This window comes from Nuphar pumila, chromosome 3 (assembly GCF_984573655.1).
Source record: "Nuphar pumila chromosome 3, dmNupPumi1.hap1.1, whole genome shotgun sequence".
In the NCBI taxonomy this organism is placed as follows: domain Eukaryota; kingdom Viridiplantae; phylum Streptophyta; class Magnoliopsida; order Nymphaeales; family Nymphaeaceae; genus Nuphar; species Nuphar pumila.
This window is the reverse complement of record NC_143251.1, coordinates 14844878-14872715: the sequence shown is the minus strand read 5'-3', so window position 1 is coordinate 14872715 and position 27838 is coordinate 14844878. Positions and strand designations below refer to the sequence as shown.

At 37.3% G+C, this 27838-nt stretch overlaps 1 protein-coding gene across 3 annotated transcripts; it reads right to left on the bottom strand.

Annotated features, from left to right (window-relative positions):
* Positions 1-663: 663 nt before the first annotated feature.
* Positions 664-26459, bottom strand: LOC149842084 (RNA-binding KH domain-containing protein RCF3-like). 3 transcript variants are annotated; one of them, XM_089998892.1, is made up of 9 exons: positions 26355-26459; positions 20853-21686; positions 18188-18655; positions 17803-18057; positions 17352-17687; positions 12547-12623; positions 12322-12427; positions 11617-11777; positions 664-799 (listed from the first exon to the last, which is right to left on the bottom strand). In XM_089998892.1, exons 2-8 carry the CDS (start codon positions 21552-21554, stop codon positions 11634-11636), a joined length of 2088 nt encoding a protein of 695 aa, XP_089855018.1. In that variant the 5' UTR covers positions 21555-21686; positions 26355-26459; the 3' UTR covers positions 664-799; positions 11617-11633. The 3 variants fall into 3 exon arrangements, with proteins under 3 accessions (XP_089855018.1, XP_089855016.1, XP_089855017.1); XM_089998890.1 differs by lacking the exon at positions 664-799 and having other exon boundaries at positions 11190-11777; XM_089998891.1 differs by lacking the exon at positions 664-799 and having other exon boundaries at positions 11190-11777; positions 20853-21591; positions 26355-26448.
* Between the last annotated feature and the right edge of the window lie 1379 nt (positions 26460-27838).

Below are 27838 nucleotides of genomic sequence, written 5' to 3'. Positions count from 1 at the left end.
CTATGGACTGCGGTAATGTCTAAGGCATCATATATTGGCAAACATGGACAAGTGCTGATATACAGAACGTAAAATGTAACATATAATTGGTATCACCACCATTATGAAATTCCAACAAGCCTTAAGTCAAACCTTGTCAAATGACCCCCCAATTAGGATTTTATCCCTTCACATCAAATTGTTGCAAATATAATTATAATAATGCTGCCTATTCTAAGAAGAATTAGCGGAACTAGGAAGGAACTCCAGTTTAAAGAATAAGATTTCATCTCTACAGGTATGGACTTATGATTATCATGAAAGTGTGTCTAAATGGGGACAACATATTCAGTGCAGAAATAATGAACTGAGAACGTCCGCGTCAATCTCAATCATCAATTAAACAAGGATAATGGTCAATTAGGATTTTATCCCTTCACATCAAATTGTTGCAAATATAATTATAATAATGCTGCCTATTCTAAGAAGAATTAGCGGAACTAGGAAGGAACTCCAGTTTAAAGAATAAGATTTCATCTCTACAGGTATGGACTTATGATTATCATGAAAGTGTGTCTAAATGGGGACAACATATTCAGTGCAGAAATAATGAGCTGAGAACGTCCGCGTCAATCTCAATCATCAATCATCAATTAAACAAGGATAAGAATCTCGAAGGATGTTTGGGTAGACAAAAAATCCCATAGCAACTAATGAAGCACCATGCACAACTAGAACACTTGAATTGCACGGTAACATTGAGTCTAATATAAAATCTGGAAAAGTATATCCACCAACCCTGTACACTTCATGGTCCATTCTGCAGATAAATGTCATATAGTGATGAGTTCAGACCAATTATCATTCAGCTGAATCCAAGTGGGAAAATATATTTCGTGATAATAAAAGTGGAAACTAGTGCATTTCGTTTTAGACCATGCAGTGTCATACAACATGACAACAAAAAGTGCTCAGTGCATATAACAAAATATTAGATTCTTCATATGGCTAAACCTGCTCACATTAGGAAACCTGCAATTGCACCTAAGATAATACATAGATTTCCTGTTCACGCAACCAACATGACAATCCTGAAACTAGACAATAAAAACAAAAAAAGAAAAATTCATTCATAAAAACTTCCCCTCCAATCAGCCATGTATACTTTGAATCTAATTTATGTTTAAAATACTGGAAGGGTTACAAACGGGTCAGATTCAGAAGGGTTTTTAAAAATTCTGGCGGACTAGGATTCGATCCAATCCGATCCCAACTCCCCAATGTATTTTGGGATCCAAAATCCGAACAATTTGTATCCCTAAGTGAAAGAATACTACAGATGCATCTCACAATACTGTCCTACCTGCACATCAATTTTGTACCACAAAAGGCCATTATCTTGATTGTGAGAGAGCTTGACGGAGTCCTAGAGAAAAATTTCAACAAATCATATCCAAGTCACAACCATGTCCTACTGAATAGGACGAGTAATTAGAACCAATGTTGTATCACATTGTATCGTACGATACATTACGATACGTATCATTACTATGAGCAACAGCAACATCCGTATTGGATGTATCGTTCAATACACATTTGGCGCACTTTAATAAAGAGTTGCAACTTGTTTTCTATTTTTTGGGTTTTAAACACCTCTTGAGGGCTGACTTCCTCGTTTGTGTAAAGGCCACTAGAGGGGTATCGACACACCCTAGTGTTGAGGAACAACTCAACACATAATCATAAATCAAAGAAACAAAAACAAGAATAGGAAAATCAACCACACAAACAACATGGATTTTACGTGGTTTGGCAAGAGTTTCCTCCGTCCACGACTGCACTGAGATCCACTACTAAGATTGAAATACATACACCTTACAAAAGATGGATTGTTCTCTTTAAATACAAGGAGTGTAAGGCAACCTATTTGAGATAAAATTACAAAACTACCATCCAAGAATTCTCGGCTTGGGGCTCGCGCCCATAGTGACATGTTTTAAACAACAAATTCTCGTTTTTCAAAATCTCACGAGAAATTGAAAACTTTCCATAAATTTTGCATTTTTTGGCAAAATCTCGACAATAAAAAAATAAATTAAAAAATATAAACTTTATTTTTTATAAGAAAATATTAATAAAAATTATTTAAAAATAAAAATGCACATTTTTCACAATAAATAGCCATTTAATTAAAACATAAAAAACACGTTTAAATAGCGGTATTTATCCTTTTTCATAAATCTCACGAGAAATTGTCGTTTTAAACTTTCAGGCAATTTCTCACGATATTATCGTGAGATTTTCAAAAATCTCGCAATATTTGTCACTATGCTCACGCTCCTAACCCCCACCTTATGAGCGGAGGGTTGCATCCCCCTTGCAACCCCCAACCAACTTACCAAGAAAATTAGGGATTTAAATCAAGGTATAAATTAAGCTCTACACTCCCTCGACACCTAGGAATCGTGAGAGCAAATTGAGGGTCAATCTGTGTGCAAGGGAGAAGGTTTTTGCAGTTGGTTCAAATAAGAACCGTTTTTTCACTCAAGAAAGTGTCCTAAGGTAAAAAAATTCTTATTCTTAAATTCTTATTGAGATTTTTTTGAAAGATGGCATCAAATGATCCAACATGACAATGGGGTAACAATAAGTGGAAACCAATTGAAAATCATGTGAAACTATTGCCATAATATTTTTTCGGTTGGTATCTCTCGGTTGCAACATCATTTGGCCAAGACACATCTCAATGTTACTGTCGACATGTCAAGGAATTTGTTGGATGTCGTAAAATGGCAACGCCAACAATTACTAACTGGTCTGAGAGAAAAAAGATAATAAAAGAAGATGAATGAAGCAGAAATGAGATATGCACAACCCTGAAAGGATGTGTATGATGAAGATGGGAAGCCCCGGGAGGAAGTGTATGACGAAGATGAGACATAAATGCTTCATATGTAATTTTATGGTTATATTTTGTGAAAATCATCATTGTAATTTTATGGTTATATTTTGTGAAAATCATCATTGTTTCATGTGTTATAGTTTTTTTAGAACTTCAATAATTTTTCTGATTTTTATGGTTTTTAACAATTTTGGAACACTTTTATTAAAAAACTATGATTTTTTACAATACGATACACGATACGTATCTTATTTTGGGACAGACCAATACAGGTAATGATACAATACTTACAACCTTGCTTGGAATATTTAATACATCACAGATACAAAGTTGCTAATCACTCTTGAACCATATCTAGAAGGGATATTTTTGTCACTCGGTTTATTGCTTTTATGGCAAGCAGCAATTACTTGCCCATTTATCAGTCTCACAAGTGGTCCAGCTAAAATATGCATTTTGCATAATAAAAAAGGAATCGTCTTCAGCATGAGATCGGATCAGCAGCACATGGTCCATTTCCTTCCTGTTTGGAGTGCTCCATGGAGGCATGTCCGATATTGTTTACTATGTATATGAAAAGTATTCATGTGATCATGACATGCATTAGAGTGCTAGAGACCTTGTGCTTGTTGCATCATTATAAAACCACAATATCATTGTTTTACAATTCTTGTATCTCTAATCAGCTGTCTTGATTTTATCAAGCGTCTGTAACTATTTAAAGAAAAACACACACCAAAATTGTAGATTTTAAATTTCATTTTTATTAAAAAAATCCTTGAGCTTTTTCATAACAAAAAGGGCTTATTTTTTCCGAGAAAGCACCTTGCTGCGACTATTCCTAAACCGATTACATGAGTATGTTAACACATGATCAAATGAGGTAAATATCATGCAATCCTCGTGAAAAGCAACAGGGAAATCTTAGGTTGTAACTTGTTCAATTGAGACTTCCAAATGATTGTAAGCAAAACCTATAAAATTTCTTAAGCATGTATGAAAAAGATGTCCTACATAGAGAAGTTGGAAAGGGTGCTAGGGAAATGGCAATAGTAACATATAACAACATATAGAAAGCCTTGACCAAAGTTTTTGTAAATCATATAAGTGAACACTGGAAGCAAGTCCCAGTCTCGTATGAATGAAAAGGGGGCTGTCAACTGAGCCCCGTAGACATAGAGGTCTATTGAGATAGCAAGTATTTAGCACCACCATCACTTTAGAACAAACTGATATATACATATATATATAAGAAAAAGTATAACAAAAGTTTGCATAACCTGTTTGGTTTGTTGGAAAAGCATAACCAGGATGATTTTACCAGGGGTCCATACTTTGTAGAATCGTGTTTCCCAGAACCTATGCTTGGTGAGTGTCAAGACACTTCTAATAAAATTCACTTAGTTTAAGAATAGATGTTACAACTGGTGCACGGCCATGTTACCTATGCAATTCCATGAAGGTTATTTTGGTTAGATTCCAATTGAAACAAGCTAAGTTTTCCCTAAGCAGCAACAGGAACACTATCAACACATCCAAAAGAGAAAAAAACACTAAAATATAACTTCTTGTCATCTCAGAGTATTTTTCAGATAAAGTTCATCGAGGCATGTGAGCATCATTATTATCAAATGGCTCCAACAAAATTTCTCACTAAATGTTCACCTTAAATGAAGACGCTTCAAAACAGATGAAGGAGCAAAGCATATACTAGGAATTTGTTTATTCATATCAAACAATGCTAGTAAAAATCTTGCTTGATTTAAGAGCCAAGAAAAACCATGAACACCAGCTGAAGAACACGGGGAACCTTTCCCATGGGAACAGCTGTAGGAAAAGACAATCAACTCTGGCCAGTTACCAGGATATAGAATGAGCAAAAAGAACTAGATTCACAATGATGTGGTTACCGGCTATGAAAATTAAGAAGACATCTCAATATTGGATACAAAATCCTGACTTGACCAGTTGGTTGATCTATAGAGTGATTAATCCTAGCATCCAAGACAAAGAGCACGGTGGGATAGAGGAAATTCAATATAAACAAATGGAAACTGCCTAGGTTAATCGACAATATATATATATATATGAGAACTGAACATATTAGGCATTCTGGCCCATAGGTTTTAAGTGACATGATATATCTAAACCGTTAGATGTTTTTAGCATGCTTGATTTAGTGGGAATCGACTCTTCGATCATGTTTTCTCGATGAAAAAATATATTTTTCTGAGCCGGGAAAAGCTGGTACCTTCATAGCCATTGATTTTGGATCACCAGAAAAAACTGTCTACAGGTCAGACTCCGGCGATCCAAAATCCGGTTTCCACTAAACAAAACCTATAGATCACATCTACGGTGTTAGATGAGAGAAAAAAAATTAAAACTACGATTTTTGAAGGGGCCTAACGAGACCTAATGAAAAAAGGGGCCTAAGAAAGGTAAATAAAACTTCCCCCTATGAGTTCTAACTTGGGGGTTCCTTACCCACGAGGGTAGCAAATGCTCTCTCTCTCTCTCTCTCTCTCTCTCTCTCTCTATATATATATATATATATATATAGTAGAAATCATGGTTTCTGGACATAAAAACATGTTTTTTGAGCAACCTCCAATAAAATCTGATATATTTCAGAAAAACATGATCCAAAGGTCAGTTTAATATGTAGATCACATCTGAAGGATCAGATGTGTGAAAAAATGAAAATATTACATTTTTTCACTAGGTGGTTCCTTAACCACAAGTGTAGCCAATATTATCCCTATATATATATTATGGGTTTACTTTTAATCTTTGGAGATTAATCAGCAATTGTTATCCACTGTTACAACTTACAAGCATGCTCACCGACACCAATTAGGGCAATATCTCGGTGAGAAAATTACTCGAGATACTTTTCTTTTTCACCATAAATACTAAGAAATATTGACAGCCTTTAAAAAATAAAAATCACACAAAAAAAGAAGAGACTGACTATGATTTTTCCCACAATGTAAAGAAATATGGTGATCATGATTTTATTGATATTGTTGGCAGCAACATCTGTATGAATGGTCGGTTCCATGTTCTGAAAGAAACCATCATTAACATGTCTCACATGAGCTATGCCACATAGACACACTTGTGTATATATATATATAAAGTAATAAAACTTGAATATCATCTTAAGTGCGACCTCTTAACAATAAATCTAAGTTGAAATTGAAATGTAATGTAACATTAACAATTTCAAAATAAAATATACAAGCAATAAAAAAAACGAATCAAGGTCATAAAAGAATAGATAAACTAAGGACACTGTTGACGGTGAGGGTCCTGTATCATGTATGGTTAGGGGTCGGCAACATCTTGGGTGGCCCAGGCCATTTGGGCCAGGCTTGGGCCAGTTTTGATCGAGGTCTGGCACAAGCCGAGCCTAGGCCAGGCAAATTTTGGCAGGCAGCCACGGGCAGTCCAATCCAACCCAGCATACATACATCGATACATGTATGTGTATGTATATGGTTGGTATTTTAAATATATCATGCTTTTATAAATATCTAAAAAAGTGTAATCATAAACATGCAAATTCAGTTTATTGCAAAAATTTATGTTGGTCATGATTTTTTAATACAAACATGAAAAAAATGCCATTCACTTGAGAGCTTAATGTGAAGTGAGTGCTCCATTGTTGAAAGAGGCAGAAGCTTCATGCTTTTATAACAAAGGGCCTTCCTCCCTGTTTCATTGATAGATGTGGGACTATTATTAAGGCCTATGTTTCATGCATTTAAAGCAGTCTAAAACAACACAAAGATTCCCTTTTTATATATGCGCTAATACTACACAGAGAGAGATAGAGAGTTTACACAAGCATTTGAATGTACTTTGACATTTTCTAGGTATTGCAAGTTGAAGGTGAGGCCCGTTAGGGGAGGCCAGCACAACGGCTATAAGTGCCCCCTCCAATTCTTCAGACCATACAAAATCCACCAAGTGAAGGGGTATTAGGATATGATAAAATATCCTTTCGAAGAAAATGACATTTTTATTTAAAAAATTATAAATTAAGCTACAGTGATATTTTCTTGTATAGTATTGGTCTCTAAAGATATTGTGACAGATCCCGACATTATATATATACACCCAGTTAGGCTCATAAGCCTAATGGGTGGAACATGGGTCAAGCTTAACCTAGCCCAGACCGACCAACGGCCTAATCAGCCCATCCAAATGATGGACCACGCTGAGCTGTTTCCCAGCCCTATGTCCAAGGTGAACACAGCACATGCATGCTAAGTGAAGTGATGTTGTCATGTTCAGTGCACATGAGAGAGGAGTCGTGCAAATGCAGGTTGAAGCTCTGAAGAACAGATACAGTGAGGTTACAATGATTTCATGTGACGAAGTGTAATGTAAGTCAACCTTTGCTGATCATAAGTATAAAGAGAACCAATATGAAGTGTGTATTAGTGTCTGCCTATGTAAGACAGGCGGTTCAAAATGCTTAGCTTACCCATACTCATGCTAGTAGTACATTTGGGTGCTGCTGCCAGGTAGGGTGTCAACAGGTTGGGACCTATAGGGTCCAGGTATGGTGATAAATTAGAAGACCCGGGTCCGGACCGAAGGTCCGATTAATACATGGACCCAAGTATAGTTTGTGAAATTTTATACCAGACACAGGCCCGACCCGAGTTTCGATTAAGACCCGCAATTTTTCAATGTAAAAATGATAAAAAATATTGTTATACCGGGTATGACTCGGGTCTGGTTCATGCAGTTCTTATCGGGTCCGAGTATGGATTATCTTATGGTGGGTCCAGTTAGACTCAGGTCCGGACCCAATACCATACCCGAAAATCAGGGCCAGGTCTGGTTCCAAACCAAACCCGACCCGTTGACACCCCTAGTGCCAGGTGCTTCCAAGTGCTGCCACATATAGACAACAATCCACGCCCATCTATTGAAAATCAACTATTATACCAGCCAAACCATATACCAGAACCAGTGCCCATTTAACAAACATGTCTGCCTGCAAGACCACCAAAACTTCTCTATGTTGAGTAATCCAATGTCTTCTAGCGCATTCCTTAATATGGGCACCTTTCACCAACAGTACCAACTATAGTAATTCTAGAGCATAATTGTGCATTTAGATTTGGTTAAGTTTCAATAATGGAACTAAAATTTGTCAATGACAGCCTGAATTTGTTACAAGAGGTTATTCTTGATGAGTAGCATTTTGTGCATAAATCAATTTTGTTAGTCTTGAAAAAATGATATTATTACTTCAATGCACATTTGTGTCAAGATTATAAAAGACATAATAAACCTATTTAATATCAGTGTTCACCAATTATGATATCACAAGCATACAATCAAAACCATGACATTACCTTGAGGAACTCCTTACACAGCTACTATGCCCTTCAAATGTATACAAACTTTTTGTTTAAACAAGTTTAGCCGCTAGAAGGTCTCGGAAAAATTACAAGCTTGGTGTGGAAACTATTTGAAAAATGTAATAAATGTTGAATATCCTAAATTGGTAAATGAAAATCTATCTATTTTCTATAGTCCACATCTGTATGAAGATTCTCAATTGAATTCAAAACAATAAGAACTATTTATTATAGAACTTGGGAAGGCCAAACATGTGTACCACTGGGAAATAACATACAAGTTTTATTCCTACAGACACTCAACCCCGCATCAAATACCATACTTTGTTGGTTTCACACTATATATATATATATATATATATATATATGACTTGTCTCATTCATGTCAAGTGAGCTTGCACGAGCCCACCATTCTTATGACTTAATCCAGTGAGCATCGCAGATATGTCGTTAATATATATTCCTGGTCATTCTGCAAGATCATTTCAACTACTACGGGACACTTCCCGAACACTAATCCCCTCACAAGAAGTCAAAACAATATAATCGATTTTCCAGTGATATTTTTGCAGCAATCATCAAGCCTGGTGGTGCTTATCAGATGTGATAACTGGGACAAGGGGAAAGGTGCATACCCATTTAATAAGTCATCCAGAGTGGGAAAAATAAGTGACCACAAACATGTGAAACAAAAAATATAATAACATGGAAAACGGCGTCTTACAAAAAATCCTAGGCAGAACTTGGATCAACTCATTAGTCAAACTTATTCTATATTCTATGAACCCATTTTGTAGTCCACCTTGAGCCTGGGGAGCATCGTTGGATCATTTTGGCCCACACTTCTGCAACCATCTTCCAGAACTACTTCAAATGGAGGTGAGTCAAAAGCCCCAAGAGGTGCTTTTCTGCCCATTCCTAGTTTGGGATGAGGGCAAAGGGAGATCTATTATGACACAGAAAAAAGACTTCTCTGTCCTCCAAATCAATTAAGTTGTTATCAACACCCCTCAGCTAGATTCTACCAAACAGTGGCCATGTCTAAAGAACTTCTGGGACTCGAATCCATCATTTTTGTGTCCAAAGTGGAACTTGCAAGAGCATGAATTCACACTAGATAGACAACAGCTTGTGGTCAGAAACCCTCCTAGAGTGAGATGTCTTGATGACTCTCTAACATGACTGGTGTATCAAGAACGTACTAACTACTTGAGGTAGTTGTTATTAGTTTGTGCATTATCACGAATAATTTAGAGGTGTGCTACATGACACCACTCACATAAAATGAAAATTTTGGATATTCTGGATCATGTTAGTTGTGATTGTCAGAAGTCACATCCTAGGGTGCACTATCAATGATCTGATGAGCCTCTACCACATCTGGGATATCAATAACTTATCTATCACTTGAAGTCATCTTTGGTAACTAATTTCTGCATCATCTCGCCTAATTCATAAATGTGCTACATAAAATCACTCACTTATATAAATGAAAATATTGGATATTCTGGATCATACAAGTTGTAATTATCAGAAATCACTTGTGAGATTAGCCTGGTCACAATCCAATTGTTAGAAGTTCATACACAGTTAGGCCTTCATCCTTCCAAAAATGGTTTTCACATGTTCACATCTCAAGCTTCTAAATCGCTTGTATTGTGTTAGGCATGTTCTTTTTATACTAATTCTAGGCTTATCAAATTTTTGCAAATCATGCATAAATGTGTCACACATAAATTTCCATATGCTTGCATCTTAAAGTCAAGGCTTGAAACTTCTTCTCTTTCCTTTTATATTCTACTGAGAAAATTACATGAGATTACACATAAATTGAACATATATGGTATGCATATACAATAAGGGCAACAAAATGCAACAAAGTTGCAGTTTATTGTCTAATAATTTATGAAAGAGGAATGCAACCTTGTGTGATTTTCTTATAGAATAACTGACAAGTCAAATCACATTGTCATGCAAGAATTAGATATCAAAAATGTGTTGTGGAAAAGATAGGTTCAAGCAAACATCAGTCGCAAACATAGGAAACAAATGAAATCAATAAGAACCTCCCACACAGTAAACGTGCATTTAATTAGAAAGAAACAGGGTTACAACTTTGACAGGATATATAATGGAGAAAACAAAAATGAAGTAAATTCAAACTCTGAAGTTCAAGATGCAACAAAAAATTAGATATCTCCCATGTTGGAAACCTGTAATAGAAACGTTGTTTACGAGAAAGGATACTACCACACTAGACGCAGACATAAAGTAGCCTCACTCCTTTCAGAAGTAAAATAGGGAACATCAACAACAGACCTATAATATCTTTAATTCATAGTCATAAAAAAGGAAATAACCTCAGTTACACCTTTTACACGTATTTGCTTCTGGTGATCTTCTATAAACGGCCCTATTATGAGCACACACACACACATATTATATACGTATATATAAGCTTCATAGAACAGAAAAACACACACACACACACAGAATGTTTGTCTTCCCAACATGCCTTTGACATTTTTAGCATCCCTATGTTTCTGACTTTTTCAATACCATAGGAAAACACAGTTTAAAAGTTAAAACATGATGTTTTAACAAAACTTTCAAAACTAAGATAAAAAACAAACATAACATTTTTGAGAAAGCCAAAAAAGACCACTCATTCTTCTAGGAGAAACATCTAGAACATATATACTGAAAAATACTTTTCCTAAAAAACCTATTAACATGACTCCAACTTTACCAGCCTTGGGTCTAAATCATGTTATTTCTTAGGAAAAATCTTAAGTATATTTCTGTTTTTTGACATCATTACAAATTTAAAATCGAATTAAACCACTGTATCACATAATTGTAATTTGTAGCTTATGCCATTACATTTGCCTTTTTATTGCAAGCCATTTGTATTCATCTATTCATTTTTAAAAGAAATTGCTGTTTCATTAAAAAAATTATGGGCAATACACAAGGTACAGTTCTGCAAACACAACAAAATCAATAAATAAAAATCTTTGTGATTATCTGCTGAATCTTCAAAAGTTTAGATCTATCTCTAGTACAATTCCGCTTTGTTCTGAACATGGCAGTCATAGATTACCAAAATCCATTTCTGACCCTGAGCTCAAGATTAAGTTTGATGTTTAGAACAAAAAAATTGCCAAGAATCAGATATTACTACCAAGTGCAGAGAATACTGACAACCCCCACCACCACCCAAAGAAACCATTCTCCTCTCTTCCCCCAACAAAATGCCAGCAAAATAAGGTACATAAAATAGCCAATAATGAAGCATGATGTTGAGCTATCACTTGCTAATAGATGGTGTCATGCATAAATGCAAGAAACCTGTCAAATGCAGCAAGTCAAGGGGACCCCTGCCCACTCATTACAAATGCCTGTAGCAGACTTTGTGCAGCATGAGTTTGATCCGGAGTTCCTGATATTATGATCACAGCCTCTGTATCCCCTGGCCTAGGTTCAGTAATGGTAATTTTGGCACCTGATATCTGCAAAATGTTGATTGTCAATCAAAGATAGACATAATCGGTAGCTGTTTGGTTGCACCCACTCATCAATATGAGAAGGGCTTTGATCTTCATCAAGTCCAAGTCAAGAGCAGTGTGACAAATATCACGAGATTTACAAAAAACTCGGATAATATCGCAATAAATTGCCTGAAAGTCTAAAACAGCAATTTCTCACGAGATTTTCAAAATATCACAAGATTTACGAAAAAAAACATAAATACCACAATTTAAACACGATATTTACGTTTTATCATGTATTTTTATTTTTAAATAATTTTTATTATTATTTTCTTATAAAAGATAAATTTTACATTTTTTATTTTATTTTTTTTATTGCCAAGATTTTGCCAAAAATGCAAGATTTATGGAATTTTTTCAATTTCTCGTGAGTTTTTGAAAAACGAGAAATTGCCGGTAAAAATGTTTGCCACTATGGTTAAGAGCACAATTTCCCGCTTCCTTGGACAAGTGGATGCATCCAAACACACAAAGTCAACCATGAATAGCCTTCACCTATACGAACCTGGCGAATCTGCCGCAAGCATTCTCCATCCTCTCCATAAATAGATGGAACAAATGCTCGAGGGACGACGACTTCTACAGTTGTATTTGTGATAATAGCAGGATGGCTACATAAACAACATAATAAAGAATCCAAGGAGACACCACAGTTAGAATTGATGTTTTCTCATTTAAGATTATATTATAAAACAAATTAGACAAAATGTTTTTTATATAAACCAGAGACCTTCCAAATCCAGCCATCCTACTTTGAGGAGCACCACCTGGATAGTCAGGAAAAGCACCACCACCACCACCAACTCCCTGCCCAGGTCACCAAGAAGCAATTTGTCAGCTAGAGCTGTCGAACAAACACTAATAGTTAGGGCTGAGCAACAGGCCAGGTCAGTCCGTGTCTGCCCGCTGAATTTCAGGTCGGGCCACCCAACCCCTTGCCCACACCTAGGAACAGTTAAAGATAAAGAATAGCATCACAAATATCTACAAGTGGGAAAAAACTCAAAAGACCAAAGGCTTTCTGATAAAACATGGTATCATACAGTCATATAACAGACAATCAGAAGAGGTATTTCCTTAAATAGTTAAGCTATCTCCATGATTTACACCAACAGATTCTTCACCCAATTGTTCTGAACCTGAATTTGAGTAGAAGCTATTCATTTACGAGAATAAATTTCCACAAACAATGTTCACTTTGAAGATCTCTAGATCATCTTCAGAATGTGTTCAATATAGATGATTATCTTAGTACACCATTTAAGACTTGGATGATTCTCAAGATATAGCAGGCTGATAACATAAGCTGATAGTAAAACTTTTGCTTGTTTTCTTTCCTTCTACCTCAATATACTATCTTTTAAGACATTTATATGCATGAAGAAATATGTCTGAAGTGCCACCGAACATTCCATTATAACTAGAACAAGGAACTATAAAGTGTTGCCTAATGACAGAAATGCCAAAACAACATTTAGCAGTTTATCGAAGTTTTAATCTAGCATGAATATGACAAGTGTTCTCCAAATATTCGGATAACAGTAAATTTAGATGACTATACAGACATACTATGTCTCAGGGATTCGGCCAACCAGGTGCCGCACCCGCGTCGACGCGACACGGGTGCGCATGCAGGTGTGGCACCCAGTGCAGTCAACCTGACCCTGGGTGCGGTCAACGCACCCAGGATCATTTTGGTCCAGTTTTTTTATTTAAAAAAATTCTTCCCGATGAAATGGGCTACGGAGAAGAGGATTTGGGCAAATTTATTTTGCCCTAATCCTCCGTTCGTCTCCTCTCCGACTCCCTCTGCTCTCCGCCGATGCTGCCGCCGACCGCTCCAGGGTATGCCCCCGACTCCCTCTGCTCTCCTCCTCTCCTCTCCGTGTTCCCCCTCTCCCTCTTAGAACGTCGGGGTCTCTGTGCGCACAGCTTGTGCTTTTTTGGGTCTCTGTGTTTGCTTTCCCTTTGCCGTAGCAGAATTGTGTCCCTACTCGGTGCTAACGGCTCAACTGCAAGGTTCCTTGTGCATCTTGCCAGAGGACTTTAACATGCGGTTTGGCAGGCCTCACTGCAGCGTTCTATCGTTGTTGGTTCCCTTGCCGCTATGTGGGCTTTCAGATGTTCGGTATGTGTTGGCTCAGGTGGGGAGTCGAAACAGCTCTCCTTCCTACACTGATATTTTCAATATCGGAATCAACGGATGACGCTTCGCAGTTGCGCGGCCTTCGGGCTAGTGCTGCAACGTTTACGAGGGATGCTACCAGGTTGATCTTGCCAGTAGTCATATGCTTGTCTCAAAGATTAAGCCATGCATGTGTAAGTATGAACTAATTCAGACTATGAAACTGCGAATGGCTCATTAAATCATATTTTTTTAATTGATAACTGATAAAACTTAAAAATTATAATATATATATATATATATTTTGCCGCACCCCCGCACCCAAGGTTTTTGAAAGTGCTGCACCCGCACCCATGTGACATAGCAGACATACATACATAAATACGTGAGTGTGCTGCAGAGTCTGCAAATCAACAGAAGTTGAAGATGAGAAGTCAGCCTCTTGAATATTTCTATCAAGAACAAGCTGCAGACAGGCGTAAGGGTGCAAATGGGTCAGATTCAGGCCAGATCCGAATTCAAAATGCAAACAGTAGATCTGAATCCAGATCCAGATACAAATAAGATCCGAAGAGGTTAGAATGAATCTGAATCCGAAATACATGTGGTAATCCTCTCCTCTCCCGCGCTCCTCTGCTCTCTCGCTCACCTCCTCTCCTCCTGACGTCTCTCAGGGGAGCCCAACGCCACCTCCTCCTCTCCGCCGACCGCTCCACCGCCGCCGAGCACAAATTTTATATATATATATATATATATATATATATTTATATATATATATATTTGCCGCACCCCAGCACCCAAGTTTTTTGAAAGTGTCGCACCCCCGCACCCATGTGACATAGCCAACCACATGTAGTTTGTAATAAGGCCCGTTGATGATTGGGAGGGCAAAAGTGAAAAAGTAACTCACTTTCATATGTAAGTGAGTACTTTATTTACAACACTAGGCCCTAGCCAAACACAGAATCATTCCAAGTAAATAGACACTGTGAAAGGGATAACCATGTGATTTAAATCCACAACTCCCCTCATGTAACTTTTGATTTCGGTGATTCACATGCCCACATGAATCCTAGAACATGCTATGGATAATGATACATTATTTTTTGGTGTGGAATATCAATAGATATAGATTTGGTAAGCAGTGAAATGAGGATGGAGGGAATTGGTTGGTTTGCTTCTATGCGATGCACTTGGATTTGCTTTTGGTCACAAAAATGATTTTGAATAATGCAACCAGCTATGTCACATGGGTGTGGGTGTGGGTGTGGGTGTGGGTGTGGGTGTGGGTGTGGGTGCGGCGCAAGTTCAAAAATTTTGGACACGGGGACTCGGCTATATATATATATATATATATATATATATATATATATATATATATAACAATAAATTAATAAGACAGCACTGAGAACGATCAAAGTAATAAGATAGCACAGTCTGGCTATATATATATATATATATATATATATATATATATATATATATTTATTTATTTATTTATTTATTTTTTAATTTTAAAATATATATATTTGATTTTTTTAGTTTTTTGCCCTAAAAAATAGACGAATATAGACTCAGACAAAGTTGACCGAGTCTATAAAGTGCACAGACTCGGCCCATGTGCGTTGACCGAGTCCGCCCCGTGTCGGGGTGTGTCAACGCGGGTGCGTCGACCCCCCTAGCCGAGTCCGTGTGACATAGGCAACCAGCTAGAGTATAAGCAGTTGCATAGACCTAGCCAAGCTGAACAACCAACCCAATCTAAATTTAATGGACTTATGGACCAGCTCAGGTCTAAGTAACAAAGCCGGTTGTTCAACAGGATGGCTCTCAGATACATCATCTCTTGATCAAATTCCTCTTGTTACTGTCCCATGTCCCAGCAAAAGATTCAACCAAACAGACCCATAAAGAAACACCAGGTGAGTATGGACCCTGACATCATGACTATATAGGTGATGCACATACTGTAAGCGCAGAGACTACATCAGACCTCATTTAAATTTTAGATATATTTGAATTTGAGTCCAAATCTAGATCTGTTTCAGAAACAGTGTTACGCAGGCCTACATGGCCCCTACCCCAATCTGAGCCACTTCCATATTAATAAACCTAGACAATGACCCAAATATTATATAATGCTGTCTTTCTCCAATTTAGAATCTTTTGTTCCAAACATTCCGTAAAGGAGTAAGCTATGGATAGATTTGGAAGCAGAAAAAAAATCATGTAGGGAAAGAAAAATTTTCCTATGAGAATTTTCATATGAGAATGTTTATTGTGAAAATATTCTCTTGTTTGTGTAACATGAGAATATCAGGTTAGAAAAAAGCTTAGTGTGTTTTCATTAGGGTAAGGCTACTATTGTTTGGAACAAATGGAGAAGTGGCCACTTTTCTTTTCCAACTTGAATTTTTCCTAAAACTTACCTACTTCCAAACATTCCCTATAGGCACTAAATTTACCAAGTTGAAGATATAAATATGAAAATGAAAAAAAAAAGAAAACTGTGAAGGGTAAGCAGGCCTTCGATAACTCGCCTAAAAATACATTGGATGCCTTCATACAGCTGGATCAATAAAGTGAAAAAAGTTATACCAATTGAAGGATGAGAGAATAAACTGTGTCCTGTAGTTCAGGGCCCAATATCAATATGGAATGCTATCACAAATGCTTTCACCGAAGGACTTGCATGATAAAAGAATGTGGGTATTGGCAAAGATATTAGACTATGCTTATACACATACTACATTTATAATCATGAAACAACATAAGATTGCATCTCTCCACCCTTAACAGTCTCTAGATAGGCTTAGCATGCCTGCTCCAAGTATATACCATATTACAACAAATTTAACACAATTCTTTGTCAAAATTCAAATAAATTATAAATCATCATCAAAGGAAGAACAAGATAGGATACCACATGGTAATACACTTTAACTAGTTTTGCTGGCACGAAAATCATTAAAAGAACAGTAGAACACCAAATAACTTGTAGGGACTGCATGTTCCTTCAGAATATATATATATATATATATAGACCCACAAGTACAAAAGGTACAATGATAGGGGTCAACATCAGGTGAAGATCTTGGATGGAACAAACTTTTTCAATGATCAATCCTGGAAAGTCACCAATACTATTCAAGATATCAAGAGAAATGTTCCTGCATGTGAAACAATCCATTAACATAAATATCACCAAAAAGAGGGAAACTGGGGGAGGCCAAGTAACATTTCAAAGTGAAAATACACCAGCAACTCTATCTATCCACTTCACTGGATCATAGATCTGTTAGATAACCCTTGCTCACATTTAACTTGCACAAGAAAGGAGAAAAAAGAACAGGGGAAATTTAAGGTCACTAGTTTGTAGAAATTCATCAAACAAGAAGGTAAGAAAGTACGTGTGACGGCCAGGCATGCATGGGCAGCACCCTTTCAGGACCATGCGGGATTCCTGTTTTATGAATTCCATGAGGGAAGGGATGTCGCTCCTCATGGGCTAAAAGGAGCTCAGCTTGATCAAATTTACGTGGCGCGGGGCCAAAGTTGGGATACATTCTTGGAGGTGATGGCTCTCGCCTTCCCATGTATGAAACCATTGGTGGTACGTGCTCAGGGAAAGGATTATGTGGTGGATGGTGCACAACAGGAGGAACTTTATCACGAAACATATTGTGACGCAGCCTTGAAGTAATCTGCAGAAGAGCCTCTTGTACAGACTCGAACTCCCCAGTTATCTGGGGGTCATGAAAAGCATTTTGGTAAACAAAGATACCAACTATGATAAGGAAAAAAATTACAGCACTTGGTTCACCAGGACAAACACATTACAAAAAGCAATAGAGAACACACCTGAACTTCTTCTTCATGCTCTGAAGCACATTTTGATATCTGGTCCTTCCCCAAGATACGAATTTGTGCCCCAGAGAGCTTTCTCATCTCTGCTATTATGTTTCCACCCTTGCCAAGTAGGCATCCAATCTGATTGGAAGGAACAAGAAGCCGAGCAAGAACGATTTTTTCACTAGAATCAGGAATTGATTTCACAAGTCTACTTTGGACACGAAGCAGTGCATCCTGGGCAGCTGCAATCCTATCAAGTGGATGCTGCAAACAGAGGCACCAATTCAGTTACTGCCCTGGAAGATCTGCCCATAGTGCATAACTATATCCCATGTAAAATTAAATATCACCCCTCCAGGAAGAACCCTTCAAATGGATCATATAAAATACTTACAACAGGAGCAGATATGGCTATGACCCGATCATCGGTGTCTTGTACAGAATCAAGAATTTTGATATCAGCACCTGTCTCATTATGAATAGTTCTAACTATGTTACCTCCCTTTCCAATCACACCTCCAACCTTCTCATTAGTACATAACAAACGAAACACAAGAATATCTGGGGAATTGTTGATTCGACTTGATCTAGCAGGATCATGAAACATAGAAATGGATGGAGCAGCACTTGGGAAGAAGTCACCGCCATCATGCAGACCAAAAGTAGGCCGAGGTCCTTGAAGAGAGGAATGGTAATTTATTGGAGGTGAAACTTCCGAATGCGGGACAGGACCAAGTGAATGTGTTGACAGGCCAGAAGATTTGTTCACAGGAAATGCATCCCTCTCTCGAGGTGGATTTACCAGCATCTGTTGAGAAACAGATTGAAGAGCCTTTCTTGTCGAATCCACAGGTCCGGTTATCTAAAAAGTGAATGAAGCATACGCAAGGAATTTATACATCAGTAATTTAAAAAACCAAAAAAAAATCACAAGTCTTACAAAATGAACCAAAATGAGGAACATGGATATAGATTATTGTATGCATAAAAGCATTCGAGATTAAAGCTAAAACAGCCAAACAACTGAAAAGTAAATGGATCTTCTTTCCACTGGGCATCTAGTAAGTTTACAGATCAAAGTGAAATATCAAGTCAGGGTTAGGACGATTTTCACACTTTTAGTAGAAAAAGCATAAAGATCAGCTCCTGATAATAGTTAACATGAATGGTTGAATCAAGTTAAACAGGAAGGGTAATAGAAACAGGAAACGAGAATTTTTTAGGTTCATGTGAAATGGGATATATATATATAGTGCAAGTATTGATAATATGCATGAAGATTATAAGTTTACACAAACTTCACTTCTTTAGTATTACTGTGATAAATAATAATAATTAATAATAAAATTAATTATTTCATAAAATATATTAACACATTTTTTACAAGCTTACAACAATAAAACAACTGCAGAAGTTGTTTATGTTTAATATAAACCAGTACCACAGTCAGTTTACTTTTAATAAGATAATGAATATCATAAAGAAAGTGTTTAAATGCAACATATGGTTTTATGGTTTAGATAGAATAGATTTAGAAAACAAGGCAAAAATAATACAATCACATTAAATTTTGAGATTTCTCTATTTAACCAATACATTACATTTTTCTTAATAGTAAAGATACATAAAAAATATAAGTTTTATAAAAAATAAGTAATAAAATGTTTCAAAGGATTTTTGCAAATAGGTCCTGACCAGAGTAAACGGAAAATTCATAGATAGGTGGGAAACGCGCTTCCCCGAAACTCGTTTCGGAAGCTCGAAACTCCTCACTTCCGAAACTTGATAGGAATCTCGATTTTCTCACGTTTCTCCTATGCTTCCCACACGTTTCTTCCTTGCTTCCCTACATGATTCCTATACGCTTCTCGCATGCTTGTTTTTATGTTTTCCATGTGCTTCCTTTCACGCTTCCCGCTGACTTCTCATGTACTTTTTTGAAATTGACAACCATCATTTTAGATTTTGCGAATAACTTAATTCTTACACTACGAAATCGCAAAATTTAAGAATAATTATTTGTATTTTAGTTTTTATTTCTTTTTCCTTTGATTTGTAGTTTGCTTTCCATTTTATCCCATATAACTTCCTCTTTTATTCCTATTATACTTTTAAATTGACTTCACGCTTCCTATAAATTTTAAAATATCTCGCTTATCGCTTCGACTTCTCATTTTGTTTCCCAATTCCGCTTCCTAGTCTGGTAACCTTGGTCTCGACCTTATAGCTGATTTGCAAAATAAGCCCTGCAATATGCCATTTTGCAAATCGGTCCCTGCCTTTTCATTAACCCTTGCAAATCAGTCCTTGAGGTTAACAGCTGTTAGTTTTCCTGACGGTAACTGTTAAAGGGCAGAGAAATTGATAGTTCTGCCCTGACAAGAGGACCAATTTGCAAAATGTGAAAAAGGTAGGGACTAATTTGCAAAAAGTTGATACACTAACAACTATTTGATGAAGGCCATTTTGGTGCACAGTTAACCATGGTCAAACTAACAACTGTTGACAGAAGGACCAGTTTGTAATAATGGTGACATAGGGACTATTTTGCAAATTGGTTATAAGGCAGGGACCAATTTGCAAAAAACCCACTTTTAAAATAACATGTGTATCTCAACATTTTGTTGACAAGAAAATTTCTTACTTAAGGGAAACACACAAGAAACATACCTGAAACATGTTTTCCAAGTAAGGGGAACGAGTTTCCTATATGAAGAAATTAGATTTCCCACATGATGTGAAACAAGTTTCTCACTTGACAGGAAAGGAGTTTCGCATGCACTTTCACAAGTTTCCCACAAGGTCCAGAAACACTCGCTTTTTGTTTTGAAAACTGTTTCCCACATGTCGTAGAGTTTTCGGTAACTATGGCCTTATAAAACAAACAAAGAATGCATAAAGTCTCTGATGTATCAATATAAATTTCATAAATGAGGTCATATCACCCATAATAAGCTACTTATACAAATAAAATACTGTCATATCACCCATAATAAGCTGCTTATAAAAATAAAATGTGAAGGCAGAGGGAAAAAGGTTAGCAACTTAAAAACTCGTACCTGCACCAATTCTTCAGATGGCAAAGCACATGAAGGTATCTTGTCTCTTGGAAGGATTCGTATCTGTGCCCCACTCTCAGCTGACATCTGCTTGATTACACTTCCACCTTTCCCAAGAATGCAACCAACTTGGATTGAAGGCACAAGCAGCCTTACAATAAAGGAACTGGTGGACTTCTTACTTGTTTCATCCTCAGTGTCATTCTCAGATTCCCCTACAACCATTCTCTCAAAAACAAGTAATAATGCCTTTTGTGCTGATGAAATACCTTTTTCACATTGTAGATCTTTTGAAGGTTCTGTTTCCTTATCCTCCTTATTATCATCATGTTCATTTATGTCCTTGCCATCAGCAGCAGCAGCATTTTCATCACCGTCTTCTCTGCTTTGCTCCTTGTCAACCTCTTTGTCCTTATCAGGTCCTATTATCGCAACAACTCGCTCATCACAACCAGGAATAGAATCCTCTACCCGGATTTTTGCACCAGTTTGTTGGCGTATTTGTGTGACGATGCTCCCACCTTTACCAATCACACTTCCAGTCTTTGAAGCACGACAAAGGATTCGAAAGACAGTAGAATCAGGTATTTTTCTCTGATGTTGCAAAGGAAATGAAGGGAAATTATTCCACTTCTCCCTTCCATTTGGCTGCATATGGCTCCACTCATGAGGCCTTTTAGAAGGTGTTAGTGCAAAAGACATGTCTTTCAGAGTATGCCAGCAGATACCAGATAGAGAGCTGATATGCCAGAACAGATAGAAAAACTGTAAGGAACCACAGAGGAAATGACCCTCCAGCACCAAAAAAAGTGAAATATACACCAGAAAGAATACCTGCAAAAGATACAGTGCATTACATGAAGAAACTAGGGATGTATAACATGAGATCCTTGGAATTAATTGTAGTTATTTCTGATAAATGGAAGAAGCATGCAGAACTAGTTCATGGAGTATAATACTTTATATGTATGTGTACATATTTATAATGAATCCATGCATGTGCGTCTCTATGTGTTCTAGAGTGGTTAGCACAGTCAAGTTTGCAATGTCTTCACATTTTTGCTGTGCCTATGGTTCATTACATCCCAAAGACATTGTATACATACATATGTACATACGCACGAGAGAGAAAGAGAGAGAGAGTATTTGGAAGGATAAAATGGAAAAGACACAAGTTTTGATCCGTGGGAAGCAGGAGAGATTTGAAGAGGCTAGTTGGGATCCACAAATCACTCTCTTCCTAAGGGTGTCAACGGGCCTGGTTTACCCGGACCGGACCTGAACCAAACCCTATAGGGTCTGGGTATGGTGATAAATAAGAAGACCCGATTAAAACCCGAAGGTCCGATTAATACACGGACCCGGGTATAGTTTGTGAAATTTTATACCAGACCCGAGTTCCAATTACGACGTGCAATTTTTCAATGTAAAAATTATTAAAAATATGGTTTTACCGGGTTTGGTTCATGTAGTTCTTATCGGATCCGAGTATGGTTTTTCTTATAGTGGACCCAATTAGACCTGGGTCCGGACCCGATACCATACCTGAAAATTTGATCCAAGTCTGGTTCCACCGGGGTCCGAACCAAACCCAACCCGTTGACACCCCTATCTCTTCCATTTGGTTGTATCCAGCTCGTAACTCTAGTTGCACAAAAGATTTTCAGGTTTCCAAGAACTTATGTTTCCCAGTTTAATTAGTAAGGGTCGAACCCAGAGGAATGAATAAATAAACAAATATACATATACATAGAGCCACTAGAATATGAGAACAATGTGTGCCAAGAATCACAGGTTTTTTTTCATTTTTGCCTCTTAAATCTAACCATACGGATGTGATCGACATGCTTGGTTTTAAAGGGACCAGCTCTTGAATCATGTGATTATGATGCATAAGCAGGATTTTTAAGGGTTGAAAATTAACGGCTCAGAATTTTCATAAATATTCAAGAATCCAAAAATTGTATTTTTTGGTCGAAAATACACAATCTGACAGTCGCTTCCTAGAAAATTCACCATGTCGAACACATCTGCATTGTCGGATTTGCAAATGCCCAGATCACATGGTAGTTCTCATATACTAGTAGCCCTACATATACATGTATAACGATAGAAATATATACATGTCTCCAAATATAACATACTTTTTTTTATTTGATAGTATCATGATTTATGACTATAATTGCTGGTTTTGATGTCCTCTATATCCTGATAACCATTTCTACAGAGAATTTAAAATAAGTGGTTTTCTTAAGAAAATATTAGGAACATTTTCAAAAGAACAAAATGTCAGGAAGATCTAAAATTTAAGAAATTAAAAAATTAATATCACACTTGTGGAGGGGTGACAACCAATTTTCCGATAACGGTTGGGTTACATCAAGGATCTGCTTTAAGCCCTTTCCTATTTGCGATAGTGATGGATGAGCTTACGAGATCAATTCAAGAAAATGTACCGTGGTGTATGTTGTTTGCTGATGATATTGTTTTGATTGATGAGTCTAGAGCTAGGGTTAATGCTAAGTTAGAATTATGGAGACAGACATTGGAAGCTAGAGGTTTTAAGTTGAGTAAGAGTAAGACTGAATATATGGAATGTCGGTTTAGTAAGCAACGAAGTAGTGATGGGAGTGTAGTGAAGCTTGGTGAGCAAGATATACCGGTGAATGATTATTTCAAATATTTGGGATCCATCATTCAAAAGTATGGAGAAATTGATGGAGATGTAAATCATAGGATAAAGGTTGGGTGGATGAAATGGAAAAGTGCTACTGGAGTGTTGTGCGATCGTAGAATGCCATTGCGGTTGAAGGGAAAGTTTTATAGGACGACTATTAGACCCGCTTTACTTTATGGTACGGAATGTTGGGCTGCCAAGAGACATCATATTCAAAAAATGAGTGTAGCTGAGATGCGGATGCTTAGATGGATGTGTGGAAATACAATAAAAGATAAGATTCGGAACGAAGAGATACGTAAGAAGGTAGGTGTTGCACCCATTGAAAATAAGATGCGAGAGAATCGTTTACGGTGGTTTGGACATATTCGGCGAAGGCCTAATGATGCTCCAGTTAGAAGGTTGGAGAAATGGGAAAATATATTAGTTAAAAGAGGTCGGGGTAGGCCTAGGAAGACTTGGATGGAGATGATAGGAAAGGATATGAATGCTTTGAACCTCACCGAGGACATGGCGTTGGATAGAAATGATTGGAGGAAAAGGATTCATGTGGAAGACCCAAAATGAATTTCTTTTTTGGTTCATATCGCTGACCCCAATTGTTTTGGGATGAAGGCGTAGTTGTTGTCTTGTCTTGTCAAAAAATTAATATCACAAAAATATCATAATAACGTCTTGATAATAAGAAATAGATATAAGTATAGTGATTTCCATATGTACTAGTGCTTTCAACATAGCACTGTTTTTTTTATAACTACATTGTGAAATACGCTGATATTTTCCAGCTTTATCTGCATTTCATGTTAAACACTTTAGAATATTTTCATAATACTGCTGATGTAGTTGGCTATAGTTGCTAAAAATGAACCGCTAATAGTAACAATCAGAAGGAGAGCCCAGTACCACTAAGATACTATATATACATGGGCCCAAGCAAGAGCAGTCTTCCAGTAAGATGAGTGAGACCAACAAATCCGAATCACGCAAGTAGTCAAACAGCAAGCATGTTCCAATACGCTTAAGTTCTTAATAGTTTATTAAGTTGACAATATATGATCCATGGGTTTGGACTTTAAGTTCTCGTATTAAAAAAATGTCCACTGGTATGATTTAATTCATCTGAGAATCTCTAACATTCCAAACAGTGTCTAATTTTTTAATCTCATTTATCATAACTGGTATCTGGAACAGAAGAAACAAGCAGATGTTCGGTCTAAGATAAGAGTATACAAGTATGTCAGTGGATTACCCCTGGATCCATGTTTGACATCAAAGAAAGTTCAACTAATTAGCATATCAAATTCCACCATGAATATCGGCATAGCTGTACCATCTAGGTCCCAATTCAATGTTAAACAACTAGAACCAACTGAGTACAATTTAAAACCAATGTCCACCCAAAACCCAACCTCCATCAGCAAAAAATATTACATTTTGTTCGCGTACTCTTAGTGCTCAAATTTTTGCACAGTTACTTTCATTCCTTGATTCTCCAAATCACATGGTGAAGATTTATCACTTCTGAACTAGCAAGACTGAAAATATTGGAAAAAAGAAAGAGGAAGAAGAGGTCCAGGACATCCTTGCAATTTAAACTACTAAACATTCTGTTGATTTACATATAGACAATCAACTAATGCTCTGGCAATAATTGTTACTTAACCGAATGCCTATTTGCTCCAGAGTAATACTTGGTTCTTGTAAAATCAGAAGTGGCACGAGCCATGAGGTACAAGTACACAAAAATTAACCATACTATAAGTACCTAATCACAGTCCAATAAAGAAAATGTGCCAAGACATGTTCTACACAACTAAACAGCAAGGATGGAGTGAGATATGTGGACTGGTTAGAGTCACGCTAACCTAACCAAAGGGGTTCAATCAAGAGCTATAAGCACCGAAGGAGCAAATCACAACTGTCTCTTGAAGGTGAATCCCAACAATAATTTGTTCAGCCATTAAAAAAAGAACCAGTAAGGACGCCCATCCTAACAATATCATGGGCAAATATTATATAATCAATCAGCAAATACTGATCGAATGAATGTATCTAATATATACTGGACAAACTGGCCAGAGCCAGGGATATCAAGACGGCCCTATGCTTGGGCACTAAACAAGGCCACGCCGTCGCTCCAGACCCCACGAAACACAGGGAACCAAAGCCACCATCATGACGACATACCGTTCTTGTACAGGCTATATGACTTTAGCAATGAGAACGCGTAACCTACAGCAACATTTTGCATCAAGATATGATGAAAATCTCACATATGTGCAAAATGATACGAAGCTGCATGCATATACGCAGGAAATTCTCGTAAAAAACTAAAATCAGGTTATACGAACGAACGACCGCAAAAGAAACAAGAGAAAAGGGGAAAGAGAGCAAAATGAGAACTCATGGAAGAGCTAAAGGGCTCAGAAACACTCAACTATTTACTAAAAAAATCCTTACTTTCAACAAAAGAACAAAGAAAATAGAGAAAACCAACCGCTTATCCGCCCACTAAAATACAGATTAAGGGTAAAATCTCAAAGAAAACCCACACTGCGTCGATTTCTCACCAACTCGTAAACACTTCAGAGTTTCTGCGTCGATTAATTGACGCGAAATCGCGCTTAAATCCCCCCGAAAAAAACCCAACTTTTAGAAATACTGAGTGGTTCAAAAGAATCGCGCGAGGCGCATGAGCGAGCCCATGAGAGACCGTTCACGAGATCCACCGGAGATTCTAGAGAAAGGGAAGGATTTTAAGAAGACCAAGAAGACAAAGGGGACGAATCGGAAGCATAATAGATGGGAAGAGGAAGAAGGCTTACCTTTGATTCCGAAAACCCTAGCGATGAAAGAAAGGGTTTAGCGGGAAGGAGATGACAACGCACCGCCTCTAGAGGAGCCGCGTAGGCGAGGGTTGAAATTACTTTAGAGAGAAGGGGCCTTCTTTTAGAGTTTTGTGTACCTATAGGGCATGTGTGGGCGGGGTCGGAACCGTCTCGAAGATAGTAACCACTAACCAGTCACAAAGACACGTAAACACGAAGACGCGTGACTCGTGTTCGATTCGCAAGCTCGAAGAATCTTAGTAAATAGTATCGATGATGCGGAAATTTTTATTTTTTAATCAATAAAAAAACTAATTTTTAATATTTTAATGTTAAAAATACATCTTTATTGAATTAAAACCTTAAAATATTAAAAAAAATAAAGTAATATAAAATTATTGTGTTCACGTGTCAGTATTTGTGTCTACCTGTCTGGCCGTCTCCACTCATACCACTAAGGACGCACCACCCAAATGGTGTGTCCCTGTGACATACGCCTAGTAAGGGGGCAAAGTGATCGTGTTTGGTTGGATCTCTAATCCAAATCAGACACTTATTTCCAAATACGAATTCTTAAAGTAAGATTCAAACGAGTATTCGGAAAGGATTTGATCGTGTCAATGACTCATGTTTGTGTTGGATGCTCGACATGACCCAAACCCGGCCCAAAAACCTGCATACAGGCATGTAATGTTCTGATTCGACTAATATTTGGATCGACCCAATTCCAACAGAGTAACACACAGGTCGGGTATGGGATACAACTTTTTTTTGGATATCCTGCCTGACCTAGCTGACCTGAATATTTTATATGTACTTTTCAAGGTATACATACATTCTAGAATTTTAGATACCCTTTAAATTACATTTACGGGGTTTGGGATTCATTTTCATGACCCAACACAGTCTAGGTTTGGTTACCCAAACCAGACTGTTATTTGGGCTGGTTCAGGTAAACCCCGATCCAACACAAACCCGCCCATTGACAGTCCTACATCTAATTAACCGATTAATGAATTTCCCTAATCAGATCCAGATTCTAGTGCAGGCTATATTAATCGAAGTTTAAATTAGACTCTATTTATGATTAGCTTATGCGCAGCTATAGCTGACCCATTTATGTTTTTAATGTAGTCAGCTTTAGACAAGAGGCCAATGAGACTTGGGCCTTAGGGCCCCTAAGCCAAAAAAAAATTTAGGGGCCCATTTTTAATAGGGATCCCATTTTCAATAGAGACCCCAAAAAAATTGGAGGCGCTGCCCTCGAACTTCTACTATTAATAAAGGGCTCAAAAAATTCCGAGGCGCTGTCCCCAAACACTTACTATTAATAGTGGGGCTATTTTTATAGGGGCTCAAAAAATTTCGAGGCCCTACCCTCGAACTCCTACTATTAATAAGGGGCTCATTTTTTCCCTCCACCTCAGGCCCCATAAAACACAGGTACGGCCCTGGAACTCGGATTCAAAGAATCGTGCATG